This window comes from Nomascus leucogenys, chromosome 7b, assembly GCF_006542625.1.
Source record: "Nomascus leucogenys isolate Asia chromosome 7b, Asia_NLE_v1, whole genome shotgun sequence".
In the NCBI taxonomy this organism is placed as follows: Eukaryota; Metazoa; Chordata; class Mammalia; order Primates; family Hylobatidae; genus Nomascus; species Nomascus leucogenys.
In genome coordinates, this window is record NC_044387.1 from 5,861,099 (window position 1) to 5,880,853 (window position 19,755).

The 19,755-nt window shown below is 53.9% G+C and overlaps 1 protein-coding gene across 2 annotated transcripts; it reads right to left on the reverse strand.

Annotated features, from left to right (window-relative positions):
• Positions 1-16,173: 16,173 nt before the first annotated feature.
• Positions 16,174-19,277, reverse strand: LOC101179348. Of its 2 annotated transcripts, XR_001116022.2 has the most exons (5): positions 19,178-19,277; positions 18,956-19,022; positions 18,035-18,123; positions 17,131-17,247; positions 16,174-16,584 (listed from the first exon to the last, which is right to left on the reverse strand). XR_001116022.2 is itself a non-coding variant. In XM_004088404.3 (4 exons), exons 1-4 carry the CDS (start codon positions 19,211-19,213, stop codon positions 16,485-16,487), a joined length of 342 nt encoding a protein of 113 aa, XP_004088452.2. In that variant the 5' UTR covers positions 19,214-19,277; the 3' UTR covers positions 16,174-16,484. The 2 variants fall into 2 exon arrangements, 1 of the variants encoding a protein (XP_004088452.2); XM_004088404.3 differs by lacking the exon at positions 18,956-19,022.
• Between the last annotated feature and the right edge of the window lie 478 nt (positions 19,278-19,755).

Here is a 19,755-nt window from a genome sequence, read left to right on the forward strand (position 1 = left end):
AACCTCTGCCTTCCGGGTTCAAGAGAGTCTCCTGCCTCAGCCTCTCGAGTAGCTGGGATTACAGGCACCCGCCACCACGTCAGGCTAATTTTTGTATTTGCAGTAGAGACGAGGTTTTGCGATGTTGGCCAAGCTGGTCTCGATCTCCTGGCCTCAAGTGCTCCACCCACCTCAGCCTCCCAAAATGTTGAGATTACAGACATGAGGCCATCACGCCGAGCCAATAGTTGTATCTTTACATGCATTGGACATTCAGCAGTTCTTCAGTCGATTGGATTTTATTCTAGCTTATTTATATTTTTTCCCAAAAAGGTGCGTGGGTATGTGCTCCCTAAGTTTTTCTGTCAGGTCAGTTTATTTACCATACAATAAGTGACATCCCGGAAGTGAATAACGATGCAAGCCATGCTTTCTTTCCTTCAAAGCCTGGTGCCTCATGGCCTTTGGAACCAAAGGTTGCTGTGCAGAGCCTGAGGCAGGCAGTTCTCCTTGCAAACGTTTTTCTTGTTTATCCTAAATGATGGAAGGATTCTTTTTCCTTGAAATTCATAACTTTGCTAAGAAATCTGTGTGGAGCCCTCTAGCAGATTTTCCTGAAATGTGGAGTGCTTGCTCTAATTTTGGATCCAATGCCTCCTCCCTTTCCAAGCCTCTCTCTCATCTGCTGTATTTACTGCGTCATTTGCAGCATGTATCAGGGCCTCTGAATCAGGGACGCCAATTATCTTTGGGTTGTGCTCATTCTCCAAGTCTAGGAACTGTTCTCAAATTCCCTTTTATCTCTATCTTTTCAGCTGCAATCACTATGGTTATCTCAAGGTTTTCCTCTATACTGGTAATTCCACGTTCATCAGTGTCTAGTCATCCATTTGGTCTTTCACCAAGTATTTATCAAGTGCCGGTCAGGTGCCAGGCGAAGATGGTATTGGGGCAAGAGCATGGCAGGACAGGGAAGGCGTCCTCTTGGAAGTGGTGGGGCTAGAGAGAGGACTGGCAAAATAAACAGCGCATCCAGCACGTGGGATGTCCACAAGGGCTGAGAGGAGCATGAACCTCGATGGGGAGGGCGGCCAGGAAGGCTTCCTGGGAAGGGGATGTTTGAGCAAAGCCGTGAGGGAGGTGAGGTCCTTTGCTGCTTCTCGTCTGTTAGGTCCACGAGGATGGACTGTCCCACATTTCTTTCCTCAGGTTCCAAATCTCCCTTTTTATCTCATTCTGCTGGCTTCTCGCCTCTTGGAGTGTTGCTTTTGTGGAATTCATGTCCTCAGCCATTTGTTCTCCAGCGTGAAGCCACCGGGAGGCCACACCTGTTTCTGGCTGACGCGGTCTCGGTTGGGCTGTTTGCCTCGCTTTTGCTTATGAGATCCCCCCTTCCTTCTCCCCTCCTCCTCGCTTTTCCTTATGAGATCCCCCCTTCCTTCTCCCCTCCTCCTCGCTTTTGCTTATGAGATCCCCCCTTCCCTCTCCCCTCCTCCTCGCTTTTGCTTATGAGATCCCCCCTTCCTTCTCCCTTCTCTTCAGTGCCGTCTGCTTGTGCAGTTGCCATGGCATCGTTTCATCTCGCTCACGCTTGGGCAGCTCGGTCCTGACCGTCTATTTGTTCTGGGGAATTGGTGTATTTGGTTCCAGTTTCTCTTTCGATGTGTTCTCTCTTGTTTTTCTTTGAAAATCGCATCTTAGTGTTTGCAAAATGATGCACACTTGCCATGGGTGACTTTTGGGGCGCACCTGTGATTGGACCCCACTTTTCCGGGATGTCGCTTTATCATCCAGCTTCTGCCCACGGTGGGTGTCTGGCTGCAGCCCCTGTCTCTGAGCACAGCAGGAGAAATGCCAGCTGCACTGGAAAACCCGGCTTGGTTTTCTCTCTTGAGACGGTGTTAAATGTCTACACTGCAGCTCACACACCTACGTAGGAGCCTCTGTGGGGATCCCACAGAGTGCCGTCTGTAGTTCCTGAGTCTTCATGTCGTGTGAAGAGGCTCAGCCCCGTAGCTCACGTTCTCCATTCTGCGTACCCCCCGGCCAGAGCTTGGTTCACTCCTCTGTGGTCAGAAAGCAGTTGAAGCTCAGAACACCACCCACCTTGCTGTGTTTGTTTGGAAGGAGGGGGCAAGAGATGGTTGGGGGCTGGGGCATGAGAGCACCTAGCTGGAAAGGTGGGGCTGGCGGTGAGTGCTTCCCACTGAGCTGGAGCTCTGTGCTTCAATGGCTGCAGATGGTGAGGCACAGGGCGGGGTGAACGCAGGATTGGTGCACACCTGCATGGCCACACCTGTCTGCAGGGCCACCCCTTCCCAGGCTGGCTGTTAGGGATCTGAAATCACTCTTGGCCCTAGGAGTGGGTGGCTGAGATCAGGTGGAGGAAGGTTATGAGAAAAGGGGGTCCCAGGAGCCCAGAGGCCAGGCTGTTGGGAGGATCAAGCCTGTAGCCATGGCAGTCACCAGGAATTCTATCAGGAGTGGTGTTGAGGGGGTGACAGTGACCGAGGAGCGGTGTGACCTGGGGGTGGGCCGCAACTGTTGCAGGGAGGGTGTTGGGTGACAAAGTCCAACAGCGTGAATTGGGTGAGCGTGGGGCATTCAGGAAGGAGGGAGGGAGAATGGCATAGAAGCCGCAGTGAGGGACAAGGAGACTGCCATGGCCAGTGGGATGTGGGCGAGGGAACAGCCCCCTGAGAGCAGACCCCATGGGGGTGGCAGGGTCCTTGGGGATGGACTGGATTTAACTAGAGCAGAGTCTGAAGGTGTAGGTGGTTTTGTTGACAGTTGACTGAAGCCCAGGGGGTGTTGCGGAGGGGAAGGGAGAGGAACCGAGGGGGGCACCACTGTGGGAGGGATATGCAGGGCCTTATGAGGCAGAGGGTGACAGGGTCCCCGGCTTCTCTTGAGGACTGACGCCATCAGGACACAGGGTGAGATGAACTTCATCTCAATGCCCAAGTCAGATGGTGATGGCGGCAGGGTGCTGGAGGGAAGCTGTCTTGCCCCGGACCACAGGGCTCTGAGGCGACCCCCCGGCTCCTGCTGCTGGAGCATATGGGCCCCCGAGGACCCACATCTCATTCCTAGTGGGGGGGTTTTCTTCCAGCCCCTAACAATAGTCAACTCCTCCACGGCCTGCAGGGCAGGTACTTGGCTTCTAACCCATTTTGTCTTCAGGTAATTAATGCCAGTTTATGATTCCCCTAAGTCTCTCCTCCTTCCTGCCTTCCCTCCTTTTCTCCGGTCCTGCTTTTTTTTTTTTTTTTAATTATTTTGTTTTGAGATGGAGTCTTGCTCTGTTGCCCAGGCTGGAGTGCAGTGGCTTGATCTTGGCTCACTGCAACCTCCGCCTCCCCGGTTCAAGGGATTCTCCTGTCTCAGCCTCCCAAGCAGCTGGGACTACAGGTGCCTGCCACCATGCCCGACTAATTTTTTGTGTTTTTAGTAGAGCTAGGGTTTCCGCCATGTTGGGCAGGCTGGTCTCGAACTCCTGACCTCAGGTGATCCTTCCCGCCTCAGCATCCCAAGGTGCTGGGATTACAGGCATGAGCCACCGCACCTGGCCTCTCCATTCTTTCTTTTCCTAGAGTTTCTGTTTTCTATCACTGCATACTCATTCCACCTGCCATTTGTGGAAGTTTTTTTACTAGCAAAGCTGTGACTTTTAGGCCCAAACCCTACTGAATGTGTTATTTATTAAGAGAAATAATAAACTGCTGTGAAGAGTCAGGGCTCACATCGTTTTGAATCTTGGTCTACTCATTATCTGGGTGACCTTGAAGGAATCGCTTGGCCTCTCTGAGCCTCAGTTTCCCCATCTGTAGGAGGGAGGCAGTAACAGTGCATAATTTGTGAAGCTATCATAGGGATTCACTGTGCAGCCCTTCACACAGGTGTGGACCAAAGCTTGTGCCCAGCAGAGGCCAGTTGCTCCTCTGTGGCCACGTGCCAGGACCTCCTCCTCACTGACCTCACCAGGCACTCACAGCTCTACATGGCAGGCTCTGTTTGCTCCACACCAGCCTCCTCCAAAACCCTCTCCTCCAGGCAGCCTCCGGGCTTGCTGGCCAGGTTCTTAGAGGTGCCAGTAACTGCCACGCTCAGGGCTACAACCTCTCAGTCTCCAAAAGGCACCCTCTGCTCATCTCCTTCTTTGTTGGGTCAGCGAGGATGTGGGCTGCCACTTGGTGCCAGGCACTGTTCTGGGGACCTGAGGGAGGTCTGAGATCAGGAAAGACAGAGCGCCCCCACCTCCCTGTGGAGCTGCTGATCCAGTGGGGGAATCAGACGACCCCGCATACAAATGCATATTTATATAAATCATGGAGCAGGGAGGGTGGAAATGGGTCCTGGGAAGAAACATGATGCAGGTGATCGGGGCGGGGGGGGCACCAGGGTGCTAGTGGAGCTGGCAGGTTTAGACAGGGCGGTCAGAAAGGTGACACTGAGCAGAGACTTGCAGGAGGCGAGGGAGGGGCCCTGCCAATACCCAGTACCTGGTAACAAGTGTCCAGGCAGCGGGAACGGCTAAAGCAGAGACCCTGAGGCTGGCGCGTGCCTGGAGCCAGGTGAGGGGGCGGTGGGGGGTGGGTGTCATGTAGGATCTCCAGGGAGTGGGGTTGGAGTAGAGGCTGGCACGGGGCTGTGATGGGATGGATGTGCTGGGATCACAGCAGCCACTGCATGGGGAGGAAACCTGTGGTCTGGCCGGGTCGGGGGCAGTAGGGGGCGATGGCGGGAAACCATTAAGGGCTTGGAGTATTGTACAGGAGAGCTGCTGGTGGCTCTGCCTGGGGCCATCATGGGGGGTGCAGAGGGAAATAAGGGGGGAGGGCCGATGATGTTTGGAGCCTGTGACACTGGCCATGTCCTTGTTTTGTCCTCTGGGAAGGGGTCTTGAAACAGGACTCCACAGAGTGATTGAAAGCAGATTTCACCTTTCAAGGCTCTCTAGGAAGCAGGAGGTTGCACAGGTCCTTGCCCCTCGTCCTTCCTACCCTACTCGCGACCCTGGTCCTAGCCTCAGAAGTGCATCCCTGGCTGTGCACTGATTTGCTGAGTGACGTATAGTGGGTCACTTGCTTCCTGGAATAATCAGTTTCCCCCTTGGCTCCATGAGAAGTGACTGAGGTCCTTCCAGCCTGCCTGGTGCCTATGACAGGAGGAGAGGAGTCATCAGCACCAATTTCCTGTTATTATTGGGTGTCTGTTATTACTGGAAACAGACAGCGGCATCTGTCTCTGTCTCTGCTGATTAATAAGAGCCCATCCTTGTTCATTTCCAAGATCAAAACACAAGCAGACCTCCTCCTGCGGGCTGTTCTCTCCCTCCCTGCTTCCTTGAGCATCAGGGTGGAGGAGGAAATGGCGCCATCTCTTCTGGCTCTGACTCAGCCCCGATCAGTGGCTCAGTTCAGCAAGTGCTCACCGAGGCCACTTGGCTGGCTGCTGCGGACACAGCCAAGCCAGACATGGTCCCTGCACTTGGCAAGGGGCTCATCCAGTGGGAAAAGCAAGCAGTGGACACGATATCACAGTGGGTGGGTAAGAGGTGTGCAGGTGGCCAGCAGTGGGGGTCCACCTTGGGGTGGGAATGTGGCTTTTTAGCTGAGTCTGAAGTGATGCTTTAGGTTTGGACAGTGAGCGGGTAGCAGGGGAAGGGAAGTCCAGTCAGGAAGCAGCAAGAGAGGCATCAAAGGGCAGGAGGTGGAAAGAAGTTGGATTTGAGAACAGGTGTCCACACCAGCCTCGCGAGAGCTGGGATGGGAGGCTTGAACCCGAGGTGGTGGCTTTGAATGACCTAGTCCAATCCCCTTCCTTACCTCCCTGTAATGTAGAGACTGGCAAACAAAACTTTCAAATTCCCAGGTTCCCTTACAGCCAGACACATGCAACCGTGTAACTGAGCTCTGGCCAGTGAAAGGTGGGTGGGACTCCTTGGAGAGAGCTTCTGTATTCTAATAAAAAGACAAAGCCTTCCAAGGAGACGGTTTGTAACTTTCAGCCTTTAGCTTTTCTCTTCTTTCTGCCTGGAATGTGGATGTGATGCTTGGATGAACAGCAGCCATCTTCTCACCATGAAGACAGAGACGCTCTTGAGGGTGGTGGAGCAGGAAGCTAGAAGGAATCGGGTCTACATGAGTTTCCGGAGCAGCTCACCAGCCCTGGGCTGTCTGCTCCTGAGCAGCCACCTGGTATGACTGAGCATACAGGGGCTGGTGGAGGTCAGAGAAGTCCCTGCCCCACTCTGGGAGCTGGAAGGCTTTTGGCAGCAGCCTGAGCCTGAAGGCTATTTAGGGTTCATCCAGACTCTGAGCCTCCTGCTAATGTCTACCGCCACTTTCTCCTGGGCCCTGGGTTTGCTACTGGGGTATCCTCAGGGCCTGGCCTGGGGAAGGTGCCAAGTACCTTTTTGCTGCAAGAGGGAAGGATGGCAGTGGCACCAGTGGGATGAGGAGCTTGGGAGCTAGAGCAGGAAGGGGAGGAGGTGGTGGGGAAGGCTGGATTTCAGAAGGAACACCGTAGATCTGCTGGATCAGCGGGTGGGGTGTTGGGGTCTGGGCTGGAGAGGGACATTGGGATTTGTGAGCCGAGAGTGGGCAGGAGAAATGGTGAGAAAAGGAAAGGCTGCCGCGGGATGCCCACATGGAGGCTTAGGAGGAGACTGGGGAGATGGCAGAGATGCTGCTGGCGGCAGGAGGGGACTGAGCGCTGTTCCTCCAGGAGGGCTTTTGCTGGGTGAGACTCTGGAAGTATCCTGGGGCTGCAGTCACAAAGGAGCACACACCTGGGCCTTCAAACAATGGATGTTTAGAACTTCCAGTACTATGTTGAATAGGAGTGGTGAGAGAGGGCATCCTTGTCTTGTGCCAGTTTTCAAAGGGAATGCTTCCAGCTTTTGCCCATTCAGTATAATATTGGCTGTGGGTTTGTCATAAATAGCTCTTATTATTTGGAGATATGTTCCATCAATACCTAGTTTATTGAGAGTTTTTAGCATGAAGAGGTGTTGAACTTTATCGAAGGCCTCTTCTGCATCTATTGAGATAATCATGTGGTTTTTGTCATTGCTTCTGTTTATGTGATAGATTACGTTTATTGATTTGTGTAGGGAAAGAAGGAGAGCATTAAGACAAATACCTAATGCATACGGGGCTTAAAACCTAAATGACGGGTTGATAGGGGCATCAAACCACCATGGCACGTGTATACCCATGTAACAAACCTGCACGTTCAGCATGTGTATCCCAGAACTTAAAGTAAAAACAAGAACAAAAACAAAAAACAAAATGGGCGTTTATTCTCTCACTCTGCTGGAGGCCAGACATCCAAAGCCAAGGTGTTGGGAGCGCAGCGCTCACTCCACAGGCTGGAGGGGAGGAGCCTCTCTGCCTCTTCTGCCTCTGCTGACTCCAGGCGGTCCTCGGCTGGGACACATCACTCCCATCTCTCCTCTCTTCTCACAGCCGCCTTTTTCGTGTGTCTGCATCTTTTTCCCTCTTCTTGTAAGGACACCAGTCATTGGACTTCGAGCCCACCCTAAATGCAGGATGCTCTAGAGATCTTGAATCCCATCTGCGAAGACCTTATTTCCAAATAGGGCCACACTCTGAGCTTCTGGGTGGACATGAACCTTTGGGGTAGGCTGTTCAACCCACACAGGGACCCTGTATCAGGCGTGGGCCCCAAGGGTTGCCACCCCAACTCCTACCAGTGGAAGGTCATGGCAGCTGGGCTCCAAACCTCCTCAACTTGGCCACTGGCTTTCTGGGTTCAGCCCCTGCCAGGAGCCACCACGCACTGACGTCCGTGCCGACTGCAGCTCTGTTCCACTCTTTGCCATGATTAAGCTCCGTGGCTGGAGAAAATCTCCTCACTCTCCCAGAGAAACATGGACAATGCTGATAATGAGTTCTGCCATCCGAAATTACTTGTTCTGAGCGTTGGAAGTAATTTTCTGTCTGGAAATAATTAACTCAAAGACCTGGGTGAAGCAAGCTAAAAACGGGGGAAGTGGGTGGTTGAAAAGACTGTTTGAAGAGGACCTTGAACAAAGCCTTCTGCACTGGGAAGGCACGTCTGGGCCATGCAGAGGCTCAAGGGACCCAATTATCCCCGGGGTCTCTTCCCTCTACCACCTGCCCGATAGCTCCATGGGCTCTGATGGCTTCCAAGGGCTTCTGCTCTCCAGTGCCTTCGGGAGGAAGGGAGGTGCTCAGGGTGAACTGGGGATCAGGACTGAATGACGTGGGTTCAAATCCTGACTCTGGCATGGCTGGCCCCAGCCTCGGCTTCCTCTTCTGTAAAAAAAGATAATGGGACAGGCCACTGGGGCGGTTGGGTACGAGGGTCACATGGAACAATGTGTGTGACGTGTGAGCCGGGACCCAGCACATAGTAGGTACTTAAGAAAAGTGGCAGAAGTGTGGGCCGAACGAAGAGAGGAGTTAAGACGAATGGGAAAAGGTACAAGGTCTGGATTCGATTCGATTCCAACTACTTGCTGAGCAAGCCACGAGACCTGGGGCAAGCCATGTGATATTCTTGGGCAAATATAAAATGAAAAATAATACGCACAGGGTGGCAGAGAGGTGAGATGAGACGTAAAATTATCTCACAAACTGTAAAGCGCAATCTGTCTGTGTTTTACAAATAACAATAGGAAAATCCCAGTGTCCACACCCTTCCTGCTAGGCTGCCCTTTCTTGTTACCCTGATGGTTCTCAAAGTGGGGTTCCTGAGCTAGCCTGCATCAGCTGGAAACTTGCTAGAAATGCACATTTTAGGGCCTCACCACAGACCCGATGAATTCAGGGTGGGGTGGGCAATCTGTGTCGCGGCAAGTCCTCTAGGGGATTCTGATGCATGCCAAAGTTTGGGACCCACTTTTATCATGTGGGTCCCTCTTTTCCAGCTCAGAGACCCCCAAACACATTTGACTTCTCCTTAACTCTCTTCTGAGCCTCCAGGGCTTCCTGGAGGAGGTGGGACGGGAACCTTGTTCTGCAGGGTGATGTGGCTGAGGTTGCCATATGTCCCTGCACCCACTCTCCCATTCTTCAGGGGTCAAACAGGCCTGGAGCTTTGGATAGGCACACGGCTTTGGGAATAAAGCATTGCCTTTGCCAGCCCCCCTTACAGACAGATGTGGCCTCAGAATGAAGTTTTGGCTAAGAAGATATGCAGACTTGATGCTTAAGGGGAACTGGCTCCCCTTGGGGAGTGGCCCTTGTTAACTGTCTGCTTTTCCTCTTCCTTCCAATCTGCAAGGAGAATGTGATGGCTGGAGCTCCAGCAGCCATCCTGGATCATGAGACGACCTTGAGGACGGAAGCCTTGTGTTGAGAATGGTGACACAGACATAGCAATGCCAGCATTCTGGATAAAGGACCAGCCATCACTCCAGTTCTGAAGGGCCCACCTCTGAGTTTTTAAGGATGGGGAATGAGCTTCTATTTCATTTAAGCTTCTCTTATTTCAGGTTTTCGTGTTATGTAGCTAGACCAATTCTTACTGGTGAAGTAGGGAGAGAGAGCTTCCCATGGGCAGTGAGGTGCCCCTGGAGGATGCCAGGTGGCTGGGGGCTGTAGCTCAGAGGAGAGATTGGAGGGAGCAACTAGAGTCCAGTGAGGGGCTCTGCAATGCCCAGGCCCGAGGTGATGGGGTCTTAGCTGGACATGATTGTATGAGCATTTTCTCCTGCCTCCGAGCCCAAATTGTCCAGCACGCAGTGTGGTGAAGACTACAAATGGGATTGGGCAGGGATTTGTCAGGGGATCACGTAGTCCTGTTGACATCATAAGCTGTCAGGCAGTACCTTCAGGTAAAGGAAAGGGGAGGCGCTCTTGTTATCAATTTCCCAGAGCGATGGAGACCAGCTGAGTATCAGGGAGATCAGGAAGGGACAGAGAGAGCCAAGGAGGCCACAGGAAATCCCCCAGGAGTCCCCAGGCTGGATGCCCCAGGGAGTGTTAGGGATGACTCCAGGCTTCAGGGTGGGGAGTTATGCCCTCGAGGAAGGATTCGCTTCTTCATTTCTTCCTTGATTCGGGCCCCAAACCTGAAGAACAAAGCCTTCTCTGCTGCCCCTTGCAAGCAGGTGGCCGGATGAAAACATCAGCTCATGTCTCCTCTGCTCCCTAAGGTTTGACCCAGGGCTTAGGAAGAGCTGGCCCAGGACAATTACTTAGAAATGCTGACACCTGGAGAATCCAGGGCCCAGGGTCTGTCCTCTCACTCCTCATTCTACAGATGAAGAAACTGAGGACTAGAGGGGGACAGCAACTTGCCCCAAGTGCCTGCAAAGCTATAGTGGTGCCAGGACAGCGCCTGCTCCCAGCTCCCTGTTCAATGCTCCTGGTGTGCTGCAGGCTGTGGCCTGGCCTTCCTGGAGCCTGTCTGTGCATGCAGGGGCAGGTGACACCTGAGACCTACAGAGGGGTCTCTGCTGGGAGCCGGGACCCAGGGGGAGGGGCACTGAGTGGGGGGGCGGGGCATGTGCCCAAACCCACCACACGAAGGGACTCTGAAGAAGATTTTGTAACTCCTGTGGAGCCCTGGCGTCACTTCCCAAAGCTGGGAAGGGAAGGTGTAGATGCCAGCGAGAGTGGGGAGCCGGGCGCAGCGGTTTCTGTGGAGCTTCAGACTTGCACTTCAGGCCCCAATCATGTTCATGCTCCAAGCACTGCACATCAGCAGTGGGTGGAGAGAAGAGCCAGGAATGGAGGGAGCCCATCTGTGAAGTCCCCACGGGGAATGGTGCACGCCGGCTGGTGGGCGCCGTGGCTTGCGGTTCCAGCTCCTTCTGGTCTAGGCTGTGCCGGCCACTGGTTCCCTCTGCCAAGCTCAGCCTTGGTCTATGCATAGTAGCCCCGACTGGGGATTTGGGGGGTTTGAAGGGATGGGGGCAGGGGCCAGCATGGGAGAAAGGCTTCTTCAGAACAAGGAGAGCATCTCAGGATGTGAGACAAATGGGCAGTGATGGAGGTGCAGGGAGAGTGGAGGCCGGAGCTCCACGCCATACCAGGGAGGCAGACAGAAGGGCCAGGTTTGAATGTGCCATGACCTTGGGGTGAGGTGGCCCCGACCACAGTTAACGCTGATGGGCATGGGCTGGAGGACTAGAGGGCGTTCCTGTCCTGGAACCTGAGTCAGGGAGCGCAGAGGCCATCCTGCCTGAACTCAGCTAAAGCAGGCAGCCCACTCCGGCCCTGCTGGCATCCTCCTGTGATGGGGAGCTCACCTCCACACAGGCAGTGAGCCCCTCATGTGCTCCCTCTGTCCCTGCTGAGCTGAAGTCTGCCCCTGTGTAGCACGCCTCTGGGATCTTACCCTCAACCGGCCTGGAGTTATTCCCAGGACCCAGCAAAGGAAGTGGACGTGCCCGCTACTGTTTAGTCATTTGCTGGTCTCCCCAAGGGTTCTGTGTGCTAACGACAATGGCCTCCACTTTCCAAGGGCTCTGGGACAAGTGCAGGGCTGGGCACCTCCCCTGTCTGAGGTTGTCAATTCCTTACAACAAATCCAAGAGTCTGAGATTTCCTCACCATTCTGTAGATGAGACTGTGGAAGCACAGAGGTGGAAAGTGACTTGTTCAGGGTCACGCGGCTGGACCATGGAAGCAGGATCCCAGCCTAGGTTAGGCTGCTCCACCCCCTGTGCCATGGTGTGATCCGGTGCCCATTTTCCCCACCTCTATGAGGACCAGGCTCCCTCTGAGATCGCCTGTTCAGTCCCCACATGCTCTGCAGGGAATGTGGTCTCAGTTCTGGACAACCTCACTGAGGGGTTCTGGCCCATCTTCTATCTTCAGGCTGGTGCCTCAGGGTTTCTAGGGCCTAGACTGCACCCCCAGTGAGAGAGGATCCCCCCAGCTTTGCACTCCTTTCTAGCAGACCACAGCTGGGCCACACGGGTACCTGGCTGCCCCACAGCTCCCTTGGGCTCCATCCCAGCTGGCTGCCCACACACTTCAGCTCAGGGCTTGGCAAAATGGCCCTGCTCATCCAAAGCGGGCGTCCTGCTGAGCCTCAGATGCCTGCAAGGCCAGTGAGGAGCTGTTCCTTCCACACGCCTGGCCACACAGGACGCTGACTGCACAGGCCAATGCCATCACAGCCTCCCCTTTCCCAGGGCTGGGGACCGACTCTCTCCTCTCTGCTCCAGCCACGGTGGCTTCCTGGTGTCCATCCAGTGCACCAAGCTCACTTCTGCCTCAGGGCCTTGGCACCTGCTGTCCCCTCTACCTGTGATGTCATCGATCCAGCTACTCTCGTGCCCACTTCTTCTAATTTGGGCATCTTCCCAAATGCCACCTCCTTGTAGGGCTTTCCCTGGCCACCCCATCTCCCATGGCCTCTCAGCACCTCACATCTCTCCTGACCGTTATCCTGTTCTAATCTCTTCTTAGCACATGGCAACACATGCAGGTGCAGTACTTAGTTTTCTTCTCTGCCTCCTCCTCTTCCTCCTCCTTCCTCTTCCTTCTGCCTCCTTCTCTTTCTCCTCCTTCTTTCTCTTCCTCCTCCTCCTTGCTCTTCTTCCTCCCTCCTCCTCTTCCTCCTCCCTCCTCCTCTTCCTCCTCCCTCCTCCTCTTCCTCCCTCTCCTCCTCTTCCTCCCTCCTCCTCCTCTTTCTCCTCCCTCCTCCTCTTCCTCCCTCTCCTCCTCTTCTTCCCTCCTCCTCCTCTTTCTCCCCTTCTCCTCCTTCTCTTCCTCCCCTTCTTTCTCCTCCTCCTCTTCCTCCCCCCATTCTGTTCCTCCTCTTCTTCCTCTTTCTCCTCCTCCCTTCTTGTTCCTCTTCCTCCCTCCTCCTCCTCTTTCTCCCCCCTTCTCCTCCCTCTCTTCCTCTCCTTCTTTCTCCTCTTCCTACTCCCCCTCCTCCTCTTCTTTCCTCTTCCTCCTTCCCTTCTTCCTCTTCCTCCTTTCCCTCCTCCTCTGCTTCTCTCTTCTTCCTCCTCCTCCCTTCTTTCTTTTTCTCCTCCTCTTCTTCCTTTTCCTATCCCCCTTCTCCTTGTCGTCATCCTCCTCCTGTGTCCCAGCAGCACATCGGCTCCAGGAGAAGCTGCTCTTGTCTGCTCTGCCTGCTGCTGGGTACTGGGCACCTAGAATTGTGCCTGTGCGCAGTAGGTGCTGGGCGAGTGTTTACTGACTGAGCAGTTACATGTGCCTGGGGGTCTCATGAGATGGAGGAAGAATGGATCTTGGTGCCAGACTCTATAAAACCGTGTGGCCTGGATGACTCACAAGGCCTCCCTGAACCCCAGCATCTACTTCTGTAAAATTGGGGAAGGGACACCAACCTGCCTCGAAGATTCCACTCCAGGTGGGATCTAGGTGGGAGGTGCCCAGCCCACAGGGTGCAGGGCAGCTTACGACGCACCCCAGCTTCTCAGCCAGAGCCTCCCAGGCTCCCCACCTCAGCCTCCCGCACACCACTCAGGCGTCCACAACACGTTTAATTTGATTTAGGGGGGGAAATCTCTATTTTTTCGGTGGTGTTAGCATTGACGGTCTATTTCCTGCTTGGGACTCAGTGCCGAGTTGGCATTAATGTAGAAAAATTAGTATTATCAGGGCTGCTTTCAGAGCCATCGCTCACACTGCAGCCCATGACACGTTAATTAAACTTGATAAATGCTCTTGTCTAAAGATAACTTTTGAACAAAGGATCCAGTCACCTACTTATTAGCTGGCTACATGCTCCAGTAAATTGCCTAGGAGGCTTTTGGAACTCCCCGGGGCCTGTGGCTGGGGACCGCAGGGCTCTGTCTTGGGGAGAGGGCTTCTCAGCTCTCCCAGTTCTGGGGATGGGCAGTGGCGCTATGGCGGGGGCACCCTACACGTCCCAGGGGCTGGGGAGGGCACTGTGGACCCGGAGGGCAGGATGGGTGTCTCAACCCAGCTCCCACCAGGGGCTCCGTCCTCTTCCGATTTGCAGTTCCCTTCGCAAGCCCCTTCCGGCTCAGCAGCCTGCCCTATCACCGTATGGACCCCATCCCATATGGACCATCCATCAGGGAGCTCAACAATATGATGGCTGACTCCACTGTGGCGTGGTCTTTGGGGCCTATCCTGCAATGGTATCATCTTCATGATTCAGCTACCGGTCCTCCTCTCCCTCCTTCTCTTTCTCCTCCTTCGTCCTCTTCCTCTTCTTCCTCCCCACCCCCAGTGATCTCGGCTCACTGCAACCTCTACCTCCCAGGTTCAAGTGATTCTCCTGCCTTAGCTTCTCAAGTAGCTGGGGTTACAGGCTTGCACCAGCATGCCTGGCTAATTTTTTTGTATTTTTGGTAGAGGCGGGGTTTTGCCATGTTGGCCAGGGTGGCCTTGAACTCCTGACCTCGGGTGATCCACCCGCTTCGGCCTCCCAAAGTGCTGGGATTACAGGCATGAGTCACCTCACCCGGTTGGCAGAGTCAGTTTCTAAGGAGAGGGAAGGAGGGGCACTGGGCAGGCCCTTGGCAGGCTCTGCCAGGAAGGCTTTCCCAGCTCTGAGTAATTCTCTTGGTAGCACGTCTCAACTGCAATTTTATATTTGCTTTTTTCTTGACTTATTTGATGACTGTGGGCTTCACAAGGGCAGGGATTTCTGTATTTTCTATATTCCCCAGCAAACAGTAGGTGTGTAATAAAAATTTGTTGAGTGAATGAATGAATGAACAACTTTTCTCTGTGTCCCTAGGCAAGCTCCTCTCTTTCTCTGGGCCTCAGTTTCCCCATCTATAAATCAGGCCATCTTTAAGCCTCCTCCTGCTTCTCAACCTCATGATGCTGCCCTCACCCAGAGCTCCAAAGATCAGACGGGGTAAGGTGGAGCGAACATTTTTTAGGCACCAACTCTGTGCCAGGCCCTGTGCAGGGCAATGGGAGCTTGAAGGTGGATCTGAGAATGTTCTGGTGTTCCAGAGACAGGGTAAGCAGTTCCACAGTGTGGCCTGTGGCAGACATGGAGAAGCCCCTGGGTGGGGGAAGCCAAGAGGAGGCACCTGGCCCTGGATGGAGGGTCAAGGATGGTTGCAGGGGCCTGAGTGATGGGTGCAGAAATAATAGGAGGCAGGCCAGGCCTGGTGGCTCACGCCTATCATCCCAGCACTTTCGGAGGCTGAGGCAAGTGGATCACCTGAGGTCAGGAGTTCAAGACCAGCCTGGCCAACATAGTGAAACCCCATGTCTACTAAAAAGACAAAAACTAGCCGGGCTTGGTGGCGGGCACCTGTAATCCCAGCTACTCAGGAGGCTGAGGCAGGAGACTCACTTGAACCCAGGAGGCGGAGGTTGCAGTGAGCTGAGATGGCACTGCTGCACTCCAGCCTTGGTGACAGAGAGAGACTCCACCTCAAAAAAAGAAAGAGAAAGAAATAATAGGAGCAAAGTTTCCAGGCCAAGGGAGTTGCCTGTGCAAAGGTCCAGGGGCAGGAGAGAGCATAGGTCCCATTCTGTTGGTGTTGCCCTGAGGTGGGGATAAAAAGGGACATTGAGGCCCGAGATGCAAGCCCAGCATGAATCAGAGAGGCCCAGAGGGCAGTGGGGAGCTGTGGGTGAGCTTAAAGCAGGGGAGTGGCATGCTCAGAATTATACTTCAGCATGAGCAGGCTGACTCTTCTGAGAAGGCCAGCCCAGAGGGCCAGAGGCTGAAGGCTGGGACGCGGTGCAGAGATGGCACTTGGACTCACCAAGGCAGCCTCCCGCTGGTGACTGGATGTGGGAGGCCTCTGCACTTGTTCATAAGGTGTTTTCATGACCCTTCATTCACTTAATCCTCCAGATTATAGCCCTGGGGGCAGGCATTGGTGTTAGGTTGCATTGATGGCCCCACTCTTCCACCTTCCCTGGAGCTGCCCGTTTCACCCGGGCTGGGTTGGCCTGCTCACCTCTCACTCTGGACTTGGCCCTGTGATCCATGTTGGTCAACAGGACAAAGCGGAAGTGGCTGTGGCCTACCTTGAGCTGAGTCTCGGGGCGCTGTGTACCCTCTGCTTGCTCTCCTGCACCTCTGCCATTGCCACGAGGACACACCCAGCTCAGCCTGGGAGGGTGAGGAGCACTCAGGCTCATTGCCAGCAGCTGGCCGCCCACCAGACACGTGGGTGAGCCCCGCCAAGACCAGAAGAATCGCGCCACAGAGCCCAGCTGAAACTGCTGAACTACGGGCCAAATAAACACTCATTTGAGGCTTCCAAGTTTTGGGTAGTTTGTTACGCAGCTTTATTGTGGCACTAAATACGGTTTTCTGTCCTCATTTTAAAGACTGTGTCTTTTGAGTTCTCACGGCCAGGGACCCTGCTCTGAGGTCCGTGTGATTTGCCTGCACTGTGTGACCTCCCAGCGCCGATCTCAGAGGCCTCGGCTCCCGGGGGGTAGGAAGGCGGTTTTGCCTGGCCCTGGGCTGTGGCAGTGCTGGGGCCTCACCTGTATCAGTGTGTCCGCTCCACTCTGCTGGCTGTTCAGTCATCGCCACTGCTGTGGTTCCGGCCGGGAGCAACAGCATCGTTATCTTCAAGATGCAGCAGCAGGAGTCCTCATTTGATTGTGAGCCTCACGTCTCAGAGCAGAACTGACTCCCGCTGGGAGGCGGGGCTGCATCCTCTTTGTGAAGCTGAAAACGAAGAGGAAAATGTCATTGGGGGTTACGAAGAATGCGGTGGCATTTGCGACAGATGGCAACGCAGCTAAGTTTCCAATCATCGGGCTTGAAGCCGTTCTTTATTTGTAACTTTGCCTTTTCAGTGCAGATAAGTTCGGGCCTCGTTATTTCTCTCTAGGCTGATGGCAGAAAGCTGGGCATGGTGCTGCCGGCCATGGGGCAGGGTCCGAGTGCCCTCCTTTAGCTGGCCTGCCCAACCTCGCCTCTGATGCTGTCTCTGCTGTGCTATGGTGTAAGGAAGAAGCCAGAAGGCAGGCGACGTGGGTTCCAGCCCTAGTTCTACCTGTTACTGGCTGTGTGGCTGTGGGCATGTTACGCTCCTCTCTGGCCTTGAGGTTGTCATTTGCCACCTTCTACACCAGCTGCCATTGGGGCATGGGGGAGGAGACAGAAGATGTTGGTGGGAGCCAGACCATGAGGCTCAAAAACATCAAGGGCACAGAGAGGTCAGTGGGGGCTGAACACATTGGCCAGGACTCCCAGCAGCAGGAAACTCACCAGTCCAGCCTGCTCTGCTGACAAGATGTCCCTCCAGATGTCCAGAGGAAGTTCCAGAGGAAGTCTGCCAGCTGGATTTCCCGAGCCTCAGTTTCCTCATCCGTAAAGTGGGTAGGGCTGTGGCAAAAGTTCCATGGCACGAGGCGCGAAGAGTGCTCACCTAGGCCAGCACGTCATGGGCTCTCTGGGGACATGGACCATTTTCTCCTCCTCCCGAGGCAGGCCAAGCTCCAGGAAGCAGAAGACCTTCCAATGTGGGAGGAGAGGGTACTCAAGGGGTGGCCCAGTAGGGCTGAAGGTCTTCCCCGGTGCCCTGTGCAAACTTAGGGGCAGGTGGGTGGTGCACAGCAGACCTGGTGTTCCTGGACATGGAGGCAGCCTATGGCCACAGCTGTGCTGAGACTCAGGCCACTCAGTCCATCCCTCTGCATCCCTCTCCCCCTCCTCCCTAAAGCCCTGCAAACCTGCCTTCGTGGCCCTTTTCTTCCCTGATGAGGCTTTGGAATGAGCTGCTTTTTTTAGCTTCTCCAATCAGGCCGGCATCGTGCTTGGCTATTGTTAGCATCTCAGCTCGACGCCGCCTTCAGAAAGTGATGAGATCATCCTCCCAGAGGTCCACGGTCACCTTTCCACAAGGCTCAGCAACGTGCAGACCTCCCCTCCCGTCCTCCACCCTGGTCCCAGGACAGGGACGGCGACAGCACTGAGAAGAGGAGTCAGGGACTGAACTGGGAGCAGGAAGGGAACTGGGAGGGAATGATCAAGGAGAATCTACTGTGGGCTCGGGACAGTGTCCTCTCTGCCTGCCAGCAACCCTTCCTCGCCTCTGGGGCCAGCACTTTGTTTTTCCCTCAAGGAGCCAGCTCTCCTTCTGTTTCATGCTGTACTGACCCCCACGTTCTACCAGCCCATCATGCACTGTGTTCCCCCCTGGTTCAGTGATTGGCTCCCAAGCAGGATGTGTAACCATCCATTCTCCTCCTTCAACAGAACCTGTTTTGTTGGAGTGAAAGTTTGCCCCCTTAAAAATAGGTGTTACCAGGTTCCCTTGCAGCTAGGAGTGGCCATGGACATAAGAGGAAGTCTGCCAGTTTGATTTCCCATCAAAGGGGATGGTCTCAGGGGCACACACCCTTCTTCCTGCCTGGAATGTGGATCTGATGCCCAGAGCAGGAGCAGCCACATTGCAACCATGAGGATAAAAGGTGCAAAGACTGGACTTTCTGAGAAAGATGGTAGCACAGACACACACGTGTACATTTGCCTCATCTTGAAACCTCACTAAAATGATGGTAAAGATCACTTTATGGACATTACCCTCAAGCAGAAAGAGAAAAGGGGAGGAGGCCCAAGCACCAACATTTTGGAGACTGGAAACCTGGTGGATGAGCCGTAACCCACTAGGTGAGCTTGAGAAGCTGAAACACGGTCAGCAGCACGCAAAGATGAGAAGCAACAATGGGCTGCGAGGCTGGAGATGCCAGGTACTTCTGGAGGGGAGTGAAGGAGGATTGTTTCAAACAAGAGCAGTTAGTCTTCCTCTCACGGGAGGGACAGGGACAGAGAGAGCTATTCACTCCCACTGCTTGCACAGCTGGGAGATTGCCCCTCCCTGATCCTGGCAGAAAACCCAAGATTTATTTTCAAGAAAGGGTCTGGCAGAGGCCTCTGCACTGGGGGATGCCACTCCAAAAGCAGGGCAGGTACTGAGTATTGGAGACCCCCGCCTCTTTCTCCTTGCAGCCCCCAGAACACCGGCAGCCAGGCCTCACATGCAGCAGGGGGGAGCTGGGAGATCATTTTGGTTGGGGTCAGTTCCACTGACCTTCCAAGTGGAAATCCTCACACTCTGACTCCCAGTGACCCCCCGGGGAAGCACTCTGCCAGATCACCTGCAGTGGAGACCGCAGTCAGAAAACGCTACCCAAGGGCTCAGCACTTCCAATCAGCTTCTTTGTTTTTTAAATGAAGTAGACATTTAAATGACGTTTATATTCAGTGAAGTGCACAGATCTTAGCACAGTTTGATGAATTTTGGCAAACTTACTCCCATGTCACACGCCTCCCTCAAGGTAGAGGACATTTCTGCCAGCTGGAAAGTCTCTCACCAGGTCACCCTCCCAGCTGATCCCCGTCTCCAGCACCTGCCCTCCCCATCCCCTGCAGGCCATGCTGTTCCAATTTCTATCAGCATAGAGGAGCCCTGTCTGTTCTAGAAGTTCATATAGATGACATCACACAGCACATACTCTTCTGTATCAGGCTTTGTCACCTAGTAGAATGTTTTTGAGAGTCATCCATGTGTTGCAGGCATCAGGGGTTTGCTCCTTTCTGTGGTTAAATGATCTTCCATGGTTTAGAATGGAATATTTATCCACTCTCCTGTTGACAGACATTTGAGTTGTTGACAGTTCTTGGCTATCACAAATAAAAGTGCTATGAACATTCTTGTACAAGTTTTTATGTGGACACGTGCTTTCATTTTTTTTAATTGGATAAATAACTAGACATAGAATTGTTTGCTCACAGCAATTTTGTTTAACTTTATGGGAAATTGCCATATTGATTTTTAAAGCGATTGTACCATTTCACATTCTTTCCAACAATGTATGCATTCTAGTTGCT